Source organism: Ceratotherium simum, chromosome 4 (genome assembly GCF_057802395.1).
Source record: "Ceratotherium simum simum isolate JZ-2026a chromosome 4, ASM5780239v1, whole genome shotgun sequence".
NCBI classification, from domain to species: Eukaryota; Metazoa; Chordata; class Mammalia; order Perissodactyla; family Rhinocerotidae; genus Ceratotherium; species Ceratotherium simum.
The window spans coordinates 33,122,216-33,140,654 of record NC_141903.1 but is presented as its reverse complement, the minus strand read 5'-3'; the positions used below and the strand labels follow the sequence as shown (position 1 = coordinate 33,140,654).

At 35.5% G+C, this 18,439-nt stretch overlaps 1 protein-coding gene across 6 annotated transcripts in view; it reads right to left on the bottom strand.

Annotated features, from left to right (window-relative positions):
- The window catches only part of NR3C1 (nuclear receptor subfamily 3 group C member 1), a 110,580-nt gene that overhangs the window by 16,588 nt on the left and 75,553 nt on the right, over positions 1-18,439 (bottom strand). For 5 of the 6 annotated variants that reach the window (XM_014794924.2, XM_087429617.1, XM_014794925.2 and 2 more), the window contains exons 3-6: positions 14,666-14,832; positions 8,561-8,677; positions 2,918-3,193; positions 1,788-1,932 (exon numbers count right to left, since the gene is read on the bottom strand). In XM_014794924.2, coding sequence (XP_014650410.2) covers positions 1,788-1,932; positions 2,918-3,193; positions 8,561-8,677; positions 14,666-14,832 — 705 coding nt within the window. The remainder of the gene's footprint in view (positions 1-1,787; positions 1,933-2,917; positions 3,194-8,560; positions 8,678-14,665; positions 14,833-18,439) is intronic. The other variant, XM_004420041.3, reaches the window with a different exon arrangement.

The window sequence follows — 18,439 nt, the reverse complement described above, 5'->3', positions numbered from 1 at the left end:
ATAAGTATCATCAACACAGAAACAACACTAAGTTTAACTCAATATTTCAGTCTGGATTTCTAGACTAGTTTTTTATGCAGCTAGCCTAACAGAGAGAAAACCTGCAATCTCTGCTTTAGGTAGTTCCCATTTATCTTGCCAAATATGTAGCCTTGGAATTACCTAGTAATAGTAAAAAGAAGATGTGCCCTGGATCTAGAATTATCCCACTACTTGTGGTTTCTTGCACAATGCCTAAGAATTTCTTTTAAAATATCTGGAGCTAGTATCATCCAATCTCTACTAAAACACTTAAAATACTTTACTACACCATAAAGCAGGCCTTTCCATTTAACGCTCAGCTCAAATAGATGCTTTCGTATAACTTATACCCATTATTTTTGTGCCTGGCACACCGAACAGATAAAACAATGTTTGCTTTATCTTCATTAGAATATCTCTTCAGGCTGTCCTCATCAGTCCTAAGTTTCCTTTTCTCTCTCCTCCAAACATCCCCTGTTCATCAACTGATGTTCATTTCCAAACTCCTTGCCACTCTGGACATAAAGTTGCCACTGTTACTTTTAATATGGCATTCAGTTTTAATATGGCATTCAGTTCTGAACACAAACTACTAATGGTGGATTGACTCACACTCTATTTTAATAATGTGGTTTTAAGATTTTATTAAAAATTTTTGGAACCCTTGTCAGCAGCATCCAGAGCTCACAATTAAAGAAATCTCCATCTTTTTCCACACAAACACAACTCCCCTTCATTTTTTGCTCTGCTCAGGCCATGGGTATGTGTGTGTGAACTCCCTGTTTGCATTCTAATGAAGGAGAGAAGCTATGGGCATGAAAAGTAGTAATACAAGGTAGAAAGTGATAAGAGCTAGGGATATACAGTGGAGAGGTCTCATATGGTGAAATGAACATTATGAGCTGAGGGTATGTTTGAAGAATGGGTTATCTGAGTGGGAACGATGAGTATGTGAAGGGGAACAACGAGACAGAAAGTGAGGCCAGGGTCTGAAAAGCCAGAAACCATGCTGAGTACGCACTGGGTGGTCAGTGAGGAGACACTGAAGACATCTGTGTTGGGGAGATATGTGATGTGATCAAACTGTGCTTTAGGAAGACAAAAATAGTCAACATGATGGAGGAGACAGGAAACAACTGCAATGAGGTAAGGGGAATGGATACCTGAAATATTTCACAGATAGAGGAATAGGCCTAGAGGACAACAGAATAGCCGATTTATAAAATCTTAAAGCTTGGTTGGTTCTCTGTCAATTGAAAAAAAACCTCTTGTTCTCATGTTCTTTGCAAGTCATAAACATTGAGTGAACCCTGCCATGCAAAGAGATACCTCTTATCTCTGGGTCCATACCTCCCTCCCCTCAGCCTAGATGTCCTCATCTGTAATTGTCCCTACTGAAAGTGAAATCAACATGAATTGTATCATGCTCCTTTTCCTTTCTGGAATAGGGTTATGTTATTAAAACAATGTCATACTAAGATTCCTTTTTACTTGCTGTAGACTTTACTGACCCTAGAGATGCTCACTGTTTAAAAAAATCCTTAAATATGTCCTGGGACAATATTGCCACATGTACATTTGCTCTACATTACACCTGGCCTGCCTTAAACATTGATAAACAAGTGTATTTCCAGTTTGTCCAGTTCCAAGATACCTAGTATGATTGATTCATTCCTGAATGATCACAATACCAGTCTATCAGGGAAACATCAGCTGGTTAAAAATACCCCTATGAATACAGGGAAAATGACTCACAAATGACTTACTCATTAATAATCAGATCAGGAGCAAAACACAGCATGCTTCCATTTGATTGTCTATATGATCTCCACCCCAGGGCAAATGCCATGAGGAACATCCATGAATATTGCAGTAGGGTCATTTGGTCATCCAGGTGTAAGTTCCTGAATCCTGAATTAGGAGAAACAAAGATATGAGGAAACCTTCTCATTACCCAAGAGAAGATCATCTCTCTGGAAACTGCCAAAGACCAGATATCAATTAACCTTGTTTTGGGGGACCTCTAAGAGATAGAGGAAATGAAGCACCAAGCGGGCACAGTTTTCCTTTGTCATCTGACATGTTAAAATCGAAGCCCTCAGTGCTTTTTAATAGTATTCAGTGTAAGAAAACTTAAAAGCGTAGCCAGTTTTTGTCACATTTTGCCTATTTAAGTACATATGAACTAAATAGTGTAATAGAAAGCCATGAGTCCTGGCTTGGGACGTTACTCATTCAATGAATTTAAATTAAAAAATTTCTCTTGATATTTTATACCTCTTTCCCCCTTGATAAAGTAGGGATGCCAGGAGGTCAGGTTACTTCATTCTTGTTCTGTCTCTATTCCTCTCTAACTACAAAGTCAGGGTTGACATTAACATTGACCTCTACTGTTTCATATCATCTTAAAAATTAGATTAACTAAAATTTACATTCAACGTGAATTTCATTTAGTGAAGAGTTAAAATCATTCTACTTGAGTACCTTTTGACAAAATGTCACTACGCCTGATTTTTACCAATTTTACAAATAACCTAATTTTTAAAAGTGATACATTGAAGGAAAACAAACTGAATTCTTAGAAATATTATACATTTTCTTCCCCTAGACTTAGTATAAAAGAAATTTTGAGTAAATCCTGTAACTCTAGTTCTGATCTACATTGTCCTGTCTGAAATTACCAAACTCTGAGTAATAATCTGAAAAGCAGGGAGCAGTGTAAACGTTTTATTATAGACTCTCAACTCTCTCATATTTAAGTGACTCTCCTCTTGTTAGTCCCCAGAACTAAGAGAAACAAGACACACCATGGGACCAGGATGATAAAGAGCTAGAATGTGTTTGTTTAAGAAAATACAAGAGTTTATACCTTACTGTGTCATCTTTTGCATCTTACCTGGTATCGCCTTTGCCCATTTCACTGCTGCAATCACTTGCCGCCCACCTAACATGTTGAGTGCGGTCATGATCCGCCAAGTGGTATCTGGAACAGAGCTATCGTATCCTGCATATAACACTTCAGGTTCAATGACCTCCAACAGTGACACCAGAGTAGGGGTAAGTTGTGGTAATGTTGCAGGAACTATTGTTTTGTTAGCAGGATTTTCAGAAGTTTCTTGTGAGGCTCCTGTAGTGGCCTGAATTCCTTTTATCTTTTTCTTTGTTTTTCGAGCTGTGGGTATTAAAAAAAAATATACAGAATGAGTTGTAATGGGAAGTTCTGGGTGGCACAGTTTATTCATGAGGTATTTTAATTTCTGAAACTATTTAGATTGAAAGAGGACAGATGTTTTATTTAGCTATTATTATAAAGTGACATGGAAGAAAAGAAAAAAACATTTTTTTCTGAAAGCAAAGGATCAAGAGGAACCCATTTATTAATTTCTGCTCCAAATAAGCCAGTTACTTCTTTGCTACAGTTTATATGAAATTAAGTGTCTTACAACACTATGTTAAAACAATCTAAACTTCTATAGCTTCTTCCAGAAGTCACTTCTATAGATTCTTCCATAAATTAATTAGTCTCACTTTCACTCCAAAGTTGAAATTTTTATTAGTTATATAAGACAAATTACTTTTACTATCAACTGAAAGAAAGAACCTAAGCTTGTAATACCAGACTAGAAACTGTGGCTTCGGGTTAATCTAAATTATGGTAACATATATAATGAAGAGAGCTATATTATTTACACCCTTGCACAAAGTCTCCTTCTTATCAAGATAGTAAGATGACATAGCAGGTCACATGCTAAAAACAGTATTAGTTCTAACAACAGAAAAATTGACTTTTTACCTTTATATGATGGATACTACTTGGTACTAGAAACATTTGGGGAGATGAAAAGAAAAACTTTACATTTCTTCACATAAATTATCAGTGGGTAATTGCCCTGTTATAAGAGATTTATATTGATGACTCTATAAACGTAAAGCACCCATTCTCATATTACATATAAAGTAACTAAAGCTATCTTTTTTCTTTGACTTAGTCGGGAACAGTGTAATCAAATTACAACTTGGATTCTGTAGATTTTTTTTAAATAAACATATTCATACTCTTGAAGTTACTTGTTGTAGTGACTAATAAGAATTATATTGTTCTTTTTTAGTATATGTGCTGCCAAAGCAAGTGCAGAATTATAGTATTCTTAAAGAGAAAGTACTCAGAGCTCCAAGGAAGGGCAAGAAATGTAATTTATGTGAAAGAAGAAATGCACCTGCCTTAGTTATCAGGGATGCAAATATTTTGCTAAGGGAAAAGTAAATGCTAATTATATTTTAAAATAATTATCAGATCCTCTGTCCCTAAAAAGACAAAATATATAGTTTGTGGAGGATAGATATGGTGGCAGGAACTATATCTCAAAAAAGCCTGTCCTTTACATTGAACAGAATGGTCCCATTTCTTATTGTGCTCTGTGCTGAATGTGGTACTGAGAAATTTAAGAATTTTTAATTAACATTTCAAAATAGAGAAACAGGATCATGACAGATCTATTCTCATTTATTTTACCATGCTCTGTTGAAGACACAGTATGGTGTAGTAGTAAAGAGCATATATATCTGAATTTAAATCCTGGCTCTGCCATTTTAGTAGTTGGGTATCTGTGCAAGTTATTCCCTGGGCCTTAGTTTCCTCTTCTGTAAAAATGAGGATAATAATAGTACCTACCTCATAGGATGACTGAGAATTAAATCAGTTAAAATATGTAAAATGCTTAGAATAGTTCCTGGCACACAGTAAGTGCTATATAAGAAGTATTATTACCTCAACTGGTAGAAGAATACAGTTTTAGAATATTTTGAATTCAGATAGTACAAGTCTATAGAGGAGTAATCAAGTTTAAAAAAGGAAGAGCTCCTGTACATAAGGAAACCCTTTAAACAACTAAAGGTATCTCACTGAAACCCAGATCTCTAATTCATGGAATGTATTTTGATGACAAAGTAAAAGAAAACATGCATGTCCCAAATCAGTACACTGAAATGAAAATGTAAAAACCTCAATTAACCATAACTTAAATTGTCTAGAATATGTGTTCCTACACTCCTCCTTTCCACAAGGAGGAAAGGATAAGGACAAGCTGGAGGATTTAAAAAAAATCTTCTTCTGTGACTCAGTATATAATTAATTTCTTACTATTTATCTAGTCTTACATGAGAAAACTGATGCTTTTGAATAAAGGTGAAAAAGTGCTAGTGAGCCCAATTGTGTTGTACTGACTTGAGCAAGCAAGTATACTGAAGTTTTCATATAACTTTAGTAAGGAGTTATTTGAATTAGTTAAGGAATCACTATTTTTAAGCAATTTAGTTAATAAGATTTTTACTCTATATAAAGTTCCTGACCTCTTGGAGCACATAGTAGATTAGCAGTCAATACATGGATCTCTATAGAAGTGTTCATGAGTCTGTGATAGCTTCTCTTTCTTAATAAAAGTAATCTTATTTAGTTTAAAATTAAACTTAAAAATATTAGGTATGAAATCTGATAATGTCATCAGTCACCTTGCCTGTAAAGGTCCATTTGACTCTGTACCAAAAATAAAGCTATAATTTGGAGTGATGGCAATACACTTTAAAATGAGATAAGTATAAAACATTTAGGATCACCATTAAAAAACTCATCTGTACTTAAATGCCAGGCACTTTAAGCAGTGAAGAAGGCTGCCTTAAAATAAATCTTGAGAATTCCTTGGTACGGGGCAACAGTATCAAAATACACCACTTGCAGTACTAAGTTACATTTATAGAGAATTGGGCTCTGAGAGAGCTGACTGCTTCTGCAAAGTTACTCTGGGCTATCATGAAACTGCTTGGCTTAGGGGAAGCACTCTGATGAATAAGAATGTTTCTAAAGATTGTAAAAAAATAAAAAATAAGCATGAAACACATGGCTCACCTACAATGTTCTTAAGTATTATGGTCTGCCAAACATTTCTGGCACACACACATACCTACTCCAAATAAAGATTTTATATATACTGAAATAATTAAAAACAAAAATGAGGCTTTCACACTAAAACTGCACATACACAAAAAACCCTATGAACTTGGAATTTTTAAAGCCTTTCTTTCAATTTTTCTACAAGAATTACATTTCTACAGAATTACATTATCAACAGCATATGTGCTACCTAATATCTAGTATATTAAATGACAAACTAGAGCTTTGTAAAAGTGGACAGAATATTAATCTTGGCCCACTCTAAGGTGTTTTTAATAATATGAAAGTCCAAAATAACCTCTTTGAGTAGAAGAATGTATATCAAACACCAGCATGTAGTAGCTCTTGACAAATGCAAGTTTCTCCACTATTCTGATTATCTTATATTGACAACTTATCAAAAGCATACAGTATGGTTGTTTTTTAATACAGTGTTTTGAGAAATTGCAGCTCATTTTACATTGTGTGCTTAAATTTTATTCATTCAAAAAAATTCTGACTTTCAACAAAAGATCTGATTAGAAATGGCAGTGATGGTATATTTGATAATAGAAAGAAAATTAGATGTCACTTGCTGCCTTGGTCTTCCTTCTAGTGAGGTAAAGGCAAAGGGCACTGCAATCGTTACTAAATTTGTAAGAGGGAGGAGAAATGGGACAGACTTTATAGTTGATATATCTTATTTCTTTTGAATAAAAAATTCTGTTACACTTTGGATAGGGAAAGAATTGTCCAGAAGAGCATTATATTACATCTCCAAACATCTAAACTAAGCTTGATGTGTATTCAGGAAAAATGTTACTCGGTAAGCAACCATATTATATTAGTGATATGACAGAATTTTATTTGGGTTTGTCCTTTGAGTAAACTTATTTCTAAATATAAAACAGCTGAGATGAAAACATGGGGATTAAAGGAAAGTAGTAAAATTGGGGCTAGAGAAAAGAAACCAATCACTAAAAACTGACATGTCTTAAAAGAGAGCAGCAAAATGAAACTTGGTAAAATATGGGCAGAGATCTGGAATGTAAGAAAGTGAGGAATAACTATCTTGTTTTTATAACAAAAAGAAATTATCCTTGTGGCACTGAAAATGAACTTATACATGAATTTGTAATTAATCTTTGTAGCTTTTTTAACACCTACAAGAAGATGGGCAGCTGTCACTTTCTTTAAGTCAATGCTTAACATGTTGGCACTCGGCAGTAAAGTTTAAGCAACCTAGTCGTACTTAGAAAAAATTTGGTTAAGTGATTGGTGTGACACGCTTGTCTGTAAATATGGTGAAGAGACTAATTTCATGTCTTTTTTGCTGCTGAAGTAATAAGAAGTGAGAAGATAATGTTGTGTATGTGGTTTGAGGAATTAGACTGTTTACAGTCACACCCATAAATCTACTTTATATTTAAAAACACACACACAGTATGTGCTAGATAGCACCAATAGTTAGTCTCTCTTATATCAAAAGAACCACATGGTTTCCATTCTCCCTCTAACATCACCATGTCTTATCTGGATTGCTTCTATAGATATCATTTAATTGGTCTCTCTACAGAAGATTAGTCTTTTCAAAATACAAATCTGATCATGTCTCTACCCTTATTTTTCACCTAATTCCTACTCAGCTTTTCTAGATTTGAAAATCAGTGTTGCTTCTTGCAGGAAGCTTTCCCTTTTAGGACAGAATTAGATGACCCTCCTCTTGCTCCTGTGGCTCTGTTCCTTTTGTAGTGTGCCATACTATTTTGTGACTGACTCTGCAACCTAACTAGACAGTAAATTCCTTGAATACAGGCACTCTTTTATTCCTTTTATGTCTAGTGCCTGCCTTGTTGGTGAGTACTTGTTGAATGAAAGTGCTATGACAACAAATAATATGCACGTGGTTTATTAGATCACCACCACTACCTTCATGGAACTTGCAATTTCAACTAAAGCAGAATTCCAAATATTTTCCAGAGGAAAGTTTTAAAATGATGAGATCCATGTTAATTATACAACTTGTTTCATAAACGGATATGCAACTCGAACTTATAACTAGTTTCAGGTTTCTTCTTTACTTGAAAAACAAAACAAACAAAACCTATTCAATGCCTCCTTGAGGAGTTTTTTTTCCTCCTGCAGATCTAATAAAACATACATACATATATAGCACCAGGTAAATGACAGAAAAATGGACATATAATGACAGAAAGGTGACAGGTAAGTGGACAGAAAAATGTAAATATATCTGATACAGAAACATTTCCAACCCTAGGTAATAGTTTTGAGGCTGAAAAAAGGAATAAGATAAAAGGAACGTTGCTTCAAGTTTTGTAAGTTTCATTATTACCTAATTTCCTTTCTTAGTATATAGTCTGGCTATAACTGAATTCAGTGTGTGCAATAAGAGCTGTGAATACATTTAAGCAGAATATGAAATATTCATTAAAAAATTCCTACTTTTACTGAGCAGTAATATAAAATTATGCTAGTCAAGCACATATTTACTGCAATGACCAAATTAATACATCTTCTTGCTTACATTTTTAAAAGTTAAATGATAAATTTTTATATGATGCAGAGAAAATTCCTTTCAGGTATTTACATTACCTTCCAGGTTCATTCCAGCTTGAAGACATTTTCGATAGCGGCATGCTGGGCAGTTTTTTCTTCGAATTTTATCAATGATACAATCATTTCTTCCAGCACAAAGATAATTGTGCTGTCCTATATGGAAAATAAAGGCACTGTTAAAATTTCACAGGTCTTAAAGGCTATTTTTATGGAGAGACTGTTTTCGTTTTGAGTGGAACATAGCCAAGGACCAAAGGCATCGATTAAGGAAGGTACACTGTACTTGCTTACATTGCCATTACAAAGTTAAGAGGTCAACTTAAAAAAAAGAAGTCTCTTCCTTATTCTGTTCAACAAAGTAAACAATAGTTCATTAAAAAAATCTTTACAGTACTATACATATGGAAAAGTGCACAAATCATAATAGCACCTAATAAATTTTCATAAACTGAACACCTCTCCATGTGTTCAGCTCTCAGATCAAGAAGAAGAGTACCCCATAAACCCTCTTCTTGCCCTTTTCCAGTCACTACCCACCAAAGGTAACCTCTTTCTTGATAAATCGTGCTTTCAACAGTTACAGAAGATGTCTCTAATCACTATTTTATTATGACTTCTGACCTAATGCTAAGGAGGACTAAAGAAAGAGGAAACTGGTTAAAAAAATACCAAGACAGTCCCAAAGGGAAAATGACTTTCATTCAACATTACACTACCATATGTAAATAAAACGTGCTCCCCCTCCCAATTTTAAATGAAGTGATAGATAAACACTTAATCGTAAACGTTAAGGTTGCCAGCAAGTAGTTAGGTGAAGCACAGACTTGGCAAACTAAACTACTGTATATAGATCTTACAGAGATCTGTTCATTATTTCACATGCTTTTAGAATATAAGAATATTTGAATTCACCATTGACCCCAAATATTAATTTAAAGACTGTTATTGTCTAAAATCTTCTGGCACCCAGTATTAAAGAGGTAAAAGGTCAGTTTTCACCTGGCAAACATTTTAAAGGAAAATTTAAAAGGAAAAGACTAAAAGCCTCCCTACCCTCCACTAAATGCACATTCTTGTAGTTTTCTTTTAATCTGGTTATCAAATGTTGAAGAAAACTATCTGAGAATCTGCTGGCCTGGCAAAAACTGAAAGGATCCTCCTACACAAGACCAGCATATCTAAATAGCTACACTAGATAATTAAGAGTCTATGTACCTTACACTAGAGGGGATGGTCTTCACAAGACTGCAGGACATTTCTCTTCTCAAAAATAAATCATATTCAAAGGAAAGAGAAAAATCACAATTATCCATTCACTAGGTTGGATATACCCAGTTCTGATTTCTGGGAAAAGGTCCTTTATGCATAAAACAACCTAAGGCTTGACTTGGACGAAAACAAACTATATTCACTTCTTCCTAATATGATAAATCACAATGCTCTTTAAGCATTAGTTTTGGGTAGATGGTTAACTGTATCAGTTTCCATTCTTTGTGAGGAATAGGCCACAGAGTTGACTAATGGCCTGTAATTCAGCTTTGTTCCAGAGCTGCTCTCCAATGCCCAATGTCCGTACCAGCTGTTTCAGTTCCTTTCTGTATTGTGTAAGTTTCCTAGCTGCTTTACTTGGACATGAAATGGAAGCACTAACTCAATAATTTTATCCTCTATAGAGGAAAAGTAGGAACAACAGATGCATCCATAGTTGAAGCAGTTATAATATAAAGAAGTTCTACACCATAAGAATATCCCCAAATCATTGTCCTGCAGTTACTGGAAGAGACAAGTGAAAAAATTACTAATTGCTTAAAACAGAAAAAAACTTCAATACTTTATTTATATCTGGCCAAAATATCAAAATGTGCCCATTATGCTAATAATGATTTCTTTATCCCAGGTATGCCTTGAGCACAACTAAGAATCTGAGCTACAGGATCAGGGCCATTGTACCTTCATAAGTTAAAATTAGTCCTATCTGGTTATTAATATGAAATTGGGCAACTCTGTGTCTTATCTATAAAACGAGGAGTTTCAACCAGTGGTCACTATTTTACAAGGCATGGACATGTACCACTAATAGTCACTCCCTGTCAATCCTTTTGATAAGATAACGAGACATCTTAGTTTGGAGTTCCTATGTTTTCTACCACTTGGTAAATTCTCTAACTAATACAGAGTAAATTTCAGGAGAAGAGACTTCAGGTGGGCTGGAATTTTTTAACATTGTTTTGTTTGCATTGTATTTATTTTTATGGTTAAAATCTATTTTTGGCAAGTGATTTATAGTGGGTGTGGTAGCCAGCCCCCAAGATGAACCCCAATGGTCTCTGTCTGTTGGTATTCACATTCTTGTGTAGTCCCTTCCCATACTGTTGGTCTGTGTGACCAATAAAATATGGCAGAAGTAACAGTACATCACATCTGAGATTAATTATAAAGACATTATGTTTCCATATTGGTTACACTCTCTCTTGTGGACCATTTGTTCTGGGGGATGCCAGCTGCTATGTTGAGAACTGCCCTAGAGGCAGTCCACATAGTGAGGAACCGAAGTTTCCTGCCAAAAGCAATGTTAGTGGGCTTGGAGGTGGATCCTCCAGCCCCAATCAAGCCTTCAGGTGACTGTAGCCGCCACCAATAGGCTGAATGTAACCTCATGCGAGTTCTAGGACTACTCAGCTAATAAGCTCCTCCCAAATTCCTGACTCTCAGAAACTGCATGATATAATAAATGTCTGTTGTTTTAAGCCACTAATTTTGGGGGTAATTTGTTAACACAGCAATAGATAACTAATACAGGAGGGATAGTAAAGTTTTTTTTTTTTTTTCCTAAATTAAGTTTTAAAAAAGAATAAATCAAGAAAAATATTAAATAATAAATAGAACAGTGATGCATGGACATGATTAACATGAAAGTGGTACAGGAAATGGGCAACACAGCAAGGGCATGTTCTAGGGTTTTCTGCAGTTTGTATACCCTATTTGAAGTATCCAAGTTTTAAATATGAACTGTGACTGTCAGCTTGAGCTTCTTGCTTTACCTGCTGTCAAAAACAGTGTGGTATAATAGAAAGTGCATCGGCAAGGTGCCAGGAAGCCCTTGATCTGAATTGCAGCTCTATTTCCTAGATATGTGATCTCAGTAAAGTTTATTAACTTTTCTGAGCCTCTGTTTCCCCATCTGTAAAGTTGCAAAGTTAGCACCTACGTTTCTGGGCTTCTGCAAAGGTTAAAGGAAATAGTGTAGAAGGTGCTTACAGTAGTGCCTAGCACATTGTAAGCACTCAATAAATGCTAGCTGTTAATTCCCTTGTGATTACTTTCATCTCAGTATCTAACTAGATTGTAAACTGCCAGGACAAGACTTTTATCACATACCTGTCAGGGAGTCAGTGAGCATTGAGGTTAAGAGCCTGTTTGGAGACAGCTGTGTTTGAATCATAGCTCTGCCACTTAAAATCCTCCGAGCCTCAGTTTTCTAGTCTACCAAATATGGATCATAATAGCATCTAAGAGTTCACAGAGCCGTTAATTAAATGGTATTAAGTCAAACATAGTAATTGGTACATGGTATATTAAGGGTAGCTGATGCCTATCTCCATTATGACCCACCAACAAAAATTACATGCACTTTTGTGTGAAGGCAACATAAGAAAAAGAGACTCAAGGGGAAAAAAAACAACACTACTAAACTGGTATACATCAAAAGAAATGAAGCTACCCAAAGTTCTTTTCTGTATGCAGAAAAGCGACTCCCAGAATATTGAATAAAAAAATTCAAATGTCTATCCTTGATCTGGGTTGTATGGACAATAAATACGTAAAACTGCTGTAAATTTCCTAAAAATAGTTAAATTTTTGGGTATTTTTTATACTATGCCAATTTTGGGGATAAGCTATAATTTCTAACAGGTGTTAAAAATGGAGTACAAATCATACAAGCAGCATCTTGGTAAATGTTTAAGAAAGTGCTCCAAAATATGTCTTTGGGCTTTAAAACATATATCCAGCATGTCTAGATAGGAAAAGTAGAAGAACTGCTATGAGTTAGGTTATCAAAGGATTAGAGAATTTTAGAGCTGGAAGGGACCTTGGAGAACATTAAAATCTAAATGAAGGATTTACTTAGTCCACATTTAAACCTTTTCTTACTCATCATGTAATCTAGCCATCATACTTAACTGAAATACTTAAATGATAAACATTTTGAAATAGTATAGCTAATATCCAATGAAATTTTACCTAAAAACAAGTGTAAGAGGGGCCAGCCTGGTGGCATAGCAGTTAAGCGTGCGTGCTCTGCTTTGGCAGTGCAGGGTTCACAGGTTCGGATCCCGGGCGTGCCCTGACGCACTGCTCGTCAAGCCATGCTGTGGCAGTGTCCCATATAAAGTAGAGGAAGATGGGCATGAATGTTAGCCCAGGGCCAATCTTCCTCAGCAAAAAAGAAGAGGATTGGCATTGGATGTTAGCTCCGGGCTGGTCTTCCCCACATACACATAGAAAAACAAGTATAAGAATTTAATTCTAAAGCAGGGATTAAGCCCAGAGGGCATATGGCCTACAGTGGTGTTTTATTTGGGAGGTATGTTTAGCTTTTCTTTCTTTCCAAATTGCATTTGGATGCTTTTAGGTAGGGCATGCTTGCACTCTCTAATATCAGTGCCTGTCCTCTTTCCCCTAGTTGTGTTATATTTGGCCAGATTGACATATACTTGGTCCCTATAGGCATCTGAATTTGAAGCCCTGGTTTTAAAGAATAATTTTAGTTAAAATGGAAGAGAATGAAAAATATTTTTAAAATACCCATATTTCTTTTAAGGCTCCTTTGTCTCATTCTGAATTTCACATTCAGAAACCAATTTGTCAATATTATTTATTATATACAGCAATAACGTATTACTGTTATCACTGCATTATATCATGGAAATAACTAATCGGTTAAAATGCTGAATAAAGTAAAGTAAGGACAAAAAGAGGCTTCCTCCTCTTGGGTCTGTGGTAAGTAACATCTGCTTTGTTAGAGGCATTGCAGTAAGCAGGGGTTGGCTTTAGTTATGACTCTACTCAATAGTTGAGAGCTTGTAAACTGGTCAAAGCCTCCATTCCTGTGCGCTATGTGGGGTAAGATGAGTTATTTTATAGTTTGCTAAAGTGTGCAAAAGAAAATGACTCATCTAACTCTTAAGGATATGCAAACACAACTCTAGCCAAATAATAATAATCCTTCTCATACTGTGAATGAATAATTACATTTCTTTCAAAATTAATATAATCAGAGCTTTAGGTAATCCATTCAGGACCCACTGCCTTCAAACTGCTTTACAACCAAATTTTATAACAGTTTTTTCCAAGAGGATTCACTGGTGATATTAGGAAATTTTAGAGTGACTTCCAAAAATAATTTGCTATAGAATGAATTTCTCTTTCTTTAAGGAGTTGATGCTATTGCCCTTGTCAGCAGGCTGAATCCATAAGAAGAGTCAAGTTTATGTTAACGTAATATTCATATAGTGAAATCACCTTCTCTAAAATACCATCTTTCCTGACCTCCTCAGGCAGTTTATCACTTGCTCCTCTGTATTATAATCTCTATACCTTGTAATTGTTAACTCATCTTTCACTTCAATTAGACTGTGACCTCCTATAGGGCAGGGGTCAGGTCTTACATTGTCTTTATACCACTTAGCACAGTGCCCTGGCTCAACAGAAAAATATAAACCAAAATACTTCCACCTTGCACCCCCAGTTCTTGTCACTCATTTTTGCTGGGTGGGAATTGTTGGTGACTTTAAAACCAACTAGCTTATGGGACTTAAAGCCTGTGACTCTAATACAATGAGCATTAGGTTACTGTCCAAACCTAACACCATCATTTCACATGATAGCACTTTCTTAGCTACCTTCTGTTCTCTGACCAGACTCCCTCCCTTCAAATTATACTTTTCTGTTTTATTCTAGTTCTGCTTGTGTTGCTTTTTAAAATATCTCTTTCCCACTGGAGGACCTACGACCCACTCGCCTCTCCCTGCTTTACTAACTTCTAGCCTTAATGGGCTTCGCATATAATAGAAATTTCAAAATCCACTCTGAGAAATAGGAACCAAATAGAGGAAAAATAAAACTCTTCAAAACACACACTACCTTCCACTGCTCTTTTGAAGAATACTTTACAGCTTCCACAAGTCAAGACCCCATAATGACATCCCGAAGCTTCATCAGAGCACACAAGGCAGAGTTTGGGAGGTGGTCCCGTTGCTGCTGAGGAGCTGGATGGAGGAGAGCTTACATCTGGTCTCATTCCAGGGCTAAAGAAGAAAGCAGTGTTATGATTTAACTGTCATGACTGTCAAAGGGAATATCGAAATAACAGTTCTCACTCTACAGTGAGCATGTTCACACTGAACTCTGGCTTCAAGTACTAGCAAATCTTAAAATATACTATCTAAATACATTCAAAAGTTGTATTTTTCTTTTATACAAAATTAAGAGTGAGGTCATTTCTTTTTAAGTATCCTCTAAAAAGAACAGTAAAATTGTGCTTTACTTAGAAATTCCAATTTTTAGTTGCTTAGGATTTATAATCACCTTTATTTAGGTATCATTTACATACAATAACATTCACCATTTATAAGCGTACAATTGATGAGTTTCATTAAGCAGATAGTTGTGTAATACCACCACAATCAAGAGATAGTATATATCCATCACCCCAAAAAGATGCCCTCTCCTACTCCTTTTATTGCTTAGGACATCAACTTTTTTTTTTTTTTTAATTTTAAGATCTTGTACAGGCATCTTTCTAAATTCAATCAAGTCTCATTACAATTCTGCCCATGTCCTCTACTGGAGTAAAAACTTTTTACAGTATTAGAGTTTGGTCCTACATCTCTCATTCCCAATGTAATCCTAGCTGAAACCATAGTTTCTTATGACTTAGAAAAGACTGATGCAGAAACATTACTTTCTATAACCTTCTTGTCTGGCTGGCACTAAGACTGGAAAAAGCACTAGGCTTTCAACAGTAAGGACCATCCTGCCCTCCCCACTCAATGAAGATATGCCCTGGAGAAAAAGTTGGAAAATGGGAATCTGTTTCTACTATAAGGTCTTGTTTTTCATTTTGCAGACTTTTCACCACAAGGAGTGCAGGTCTAGTGTTTACTAGTGTTTCAAGATAAATATTCTTTTCCTAATTTGTTGTTTTGAAAACTTTCAAACTCTCAGAAATGTTGAAGGAACTGTACCATGGATATATACCCTTTACCTATACTCACCAGTTCTTAACATTTTGCCACATTTGCTTATGCAGATGTATTTTTATAAACCAACGAAACAGTGATCCTTTTAATACTGGAGGAAAAATTAACTATATATAAAGCACTTCATAATAGATGATATAATGGTTCCCAATGTTGTAACTTCCTAAGGAATTTTCATCTTACATGCTAACTTCAGAACTAAAACTGTATTGTGTAACTAAAAGTTTCTAACCTTCTAACCTTGTGTAACTGTAAAAAGAGTCTCTACAAAGAGCTTCTAGAGGCTGCCCATTTCTTCTCTGGTTATGTGTTCTTCAAAAATATGGATGGTAGCAATCTGTTGATTTTGAAACTCTACAAATTAAAGTATGTTATTTTTCACCTATATGAGAAAGCTCATAAACATACCATTAACTTTCTCTGAAATTTTCTTAACTTGCCTGTTCTCTAAAAGAGATGGCATTTAGGAATAAACTTAGATTGGGTGTTAGTTGTCTCTTTGTCATTCTTTATTCCTGCAGCCAGTTACAATACTAAATCTCAATTACAAATATGCTTGAACTAATTCACAGAGCAAATTAACTTAAATTGTTTTGGTTATATTTATTAAGTAATATCTTTTTTGTTGTTATGTTTTAGGAATAAAAGTTGAAAGGTAATTACAGAATGACAATTTGTTTTATAAATGTCACTCTAAGTAATAGGCCAATAAACCCAAATAAGGTCCCCCTAAATTCTGTCCTCAAATGAAGCTTACTGCACCTTGCCAACCCTCTGTCTGTCTAAGAGGCTTAGTCAACAGGACAGCGTTCCCACCACCCCAATTCTGGGAATAGGCCCCAATGTTTCACACTGTTCTCAGAACACGGTCAAGAAGAATTTCTGGGTGTTTCCGTATCACAAGGCACCGATTCCCTGCTAGATTTAGGAGAGTGGACTCAGTACATATTGAAAGGCTGCAATGGAAGAGAATAACCTGAAATGACTCTGCTGTAGGTCTGGCACGAGCCACCCTTGATTAAGGGAAACTTGTGACTAATGTAGAGGAGCTGCTGTGGGCCAGAGTTTTATAGAGAAGTAGGAAGGTCTTGGAATGAGTGAACAGAGCAATGTGTTAGGGAAGCAAAAACTTCCTTGGCTTCTGTTCTGAAGATGCTCCTATTCCCGCTCAGCCAACTCTGTCATCTGACATCTATTTTTAGGGACCAACCAGTTGTTTTTATATTTAGCTTATGGAAAATGAGTGCAGTATTTAAATATTTGGAAGGTTAATTCTGTAATGTTTTCTCCAATTATATATATATTTTTATATGTATTATATATATTTATATACATACACACATACATATATGTATGTATTTAAAATAGTTCTTTGTAGTACTCTATAGTTTTAAAACACTTTCATGAATAGACTGTCATCTGTTCTCTCAACAAACCTGTGTAAAGGATATCATCACCTCTAGATGAGGTCATGCAGTAATAGGTGGTTGATCAGGGAGCCTATTTGTGGTTAAACTGACTTGTTTCAGATCCTAGCTCTACCACTTAAAAGCTTGTGTGACCTTGGGTTGGTGGATAGGTATCTACTACTTTGAGCCTCAGTTTCCTCATGTGTAAACTGGGAAGGACATCATCTGTGTGTGTGTTGTAAAAACAAGAGAACACACACAAAGTACAGCACATAGTTCTGCATCTAGAAGGCACTCGATAAATGTTCATTCTTTTCTCTTTCATGAAGACTGGAGATTTTATGAAAAAGCATTATAAGTATTGTGTAAGTAGAAAGTAGTATTATTAAGTCTAAAACTAAAACCTAGGACAGTATTCCCAAATTCTCACTTATAAATTAGAGCTATGCAAAACATGTTCAGGCCACTCAACTGTGAGCTACAGATGACTAAAGGGAAAGTTAAAACTAAATGAACAAATGGAGTGATAGCACTGTAGCTAAGAATCTGGATCATAAGTCACACTTTTGGCATTCCTTCAGGCAGTCATTCTAGGCTACATCAGATAAGAACTGAGTACATGGAAAGCTGCCAAGTGTACCACAGACATCAGTGGAAAAAATCAGTTTTTGTCACACAAATATGAGGACTTTGGTGGCCCATAATGAACACCATGGGGAGAAATGGATGAATGCAAAATGGTATTATTCAATTGCAAATGTGACCCTGTGATATTGCTAAAAGGACAAGGGTGCAACAAAATGGTTAGAACTCAAAGGAAAACCATATGGAATCACCATCTTTTAGTAAGGAAACATAGCAGAAGGAAATAAAAAGCACATCATAATAAGAATGCATATTACACCTCCTTTGAACGGAAAAGCTAAAATGTCCTGGTCTTTGCTCAATGTGTGTTTACAGCTGTGCCAAACATTCTGAAGATGCTAAGAGATTCTGTTATGAACTGACTATATCCAGGGTGCTTTCTTTTAAGTGCAGAGTCACAGGAACAAAATACCTTGTTCCAGGTGAAGACTTGAATGCTGTTTCCCATTCAGAATAGAGACTGTGCTGGACACCAAGTTGTTCCTGAGGCTGAGTTTACATTAGAGTTGCGAGAGAGAAAATACATGTACAAAGCTGGGTTTTTCTATTTAATTTTCTTGCAAGAAAAGCAACTGATGAAAGGAGGATCATGGATGGAC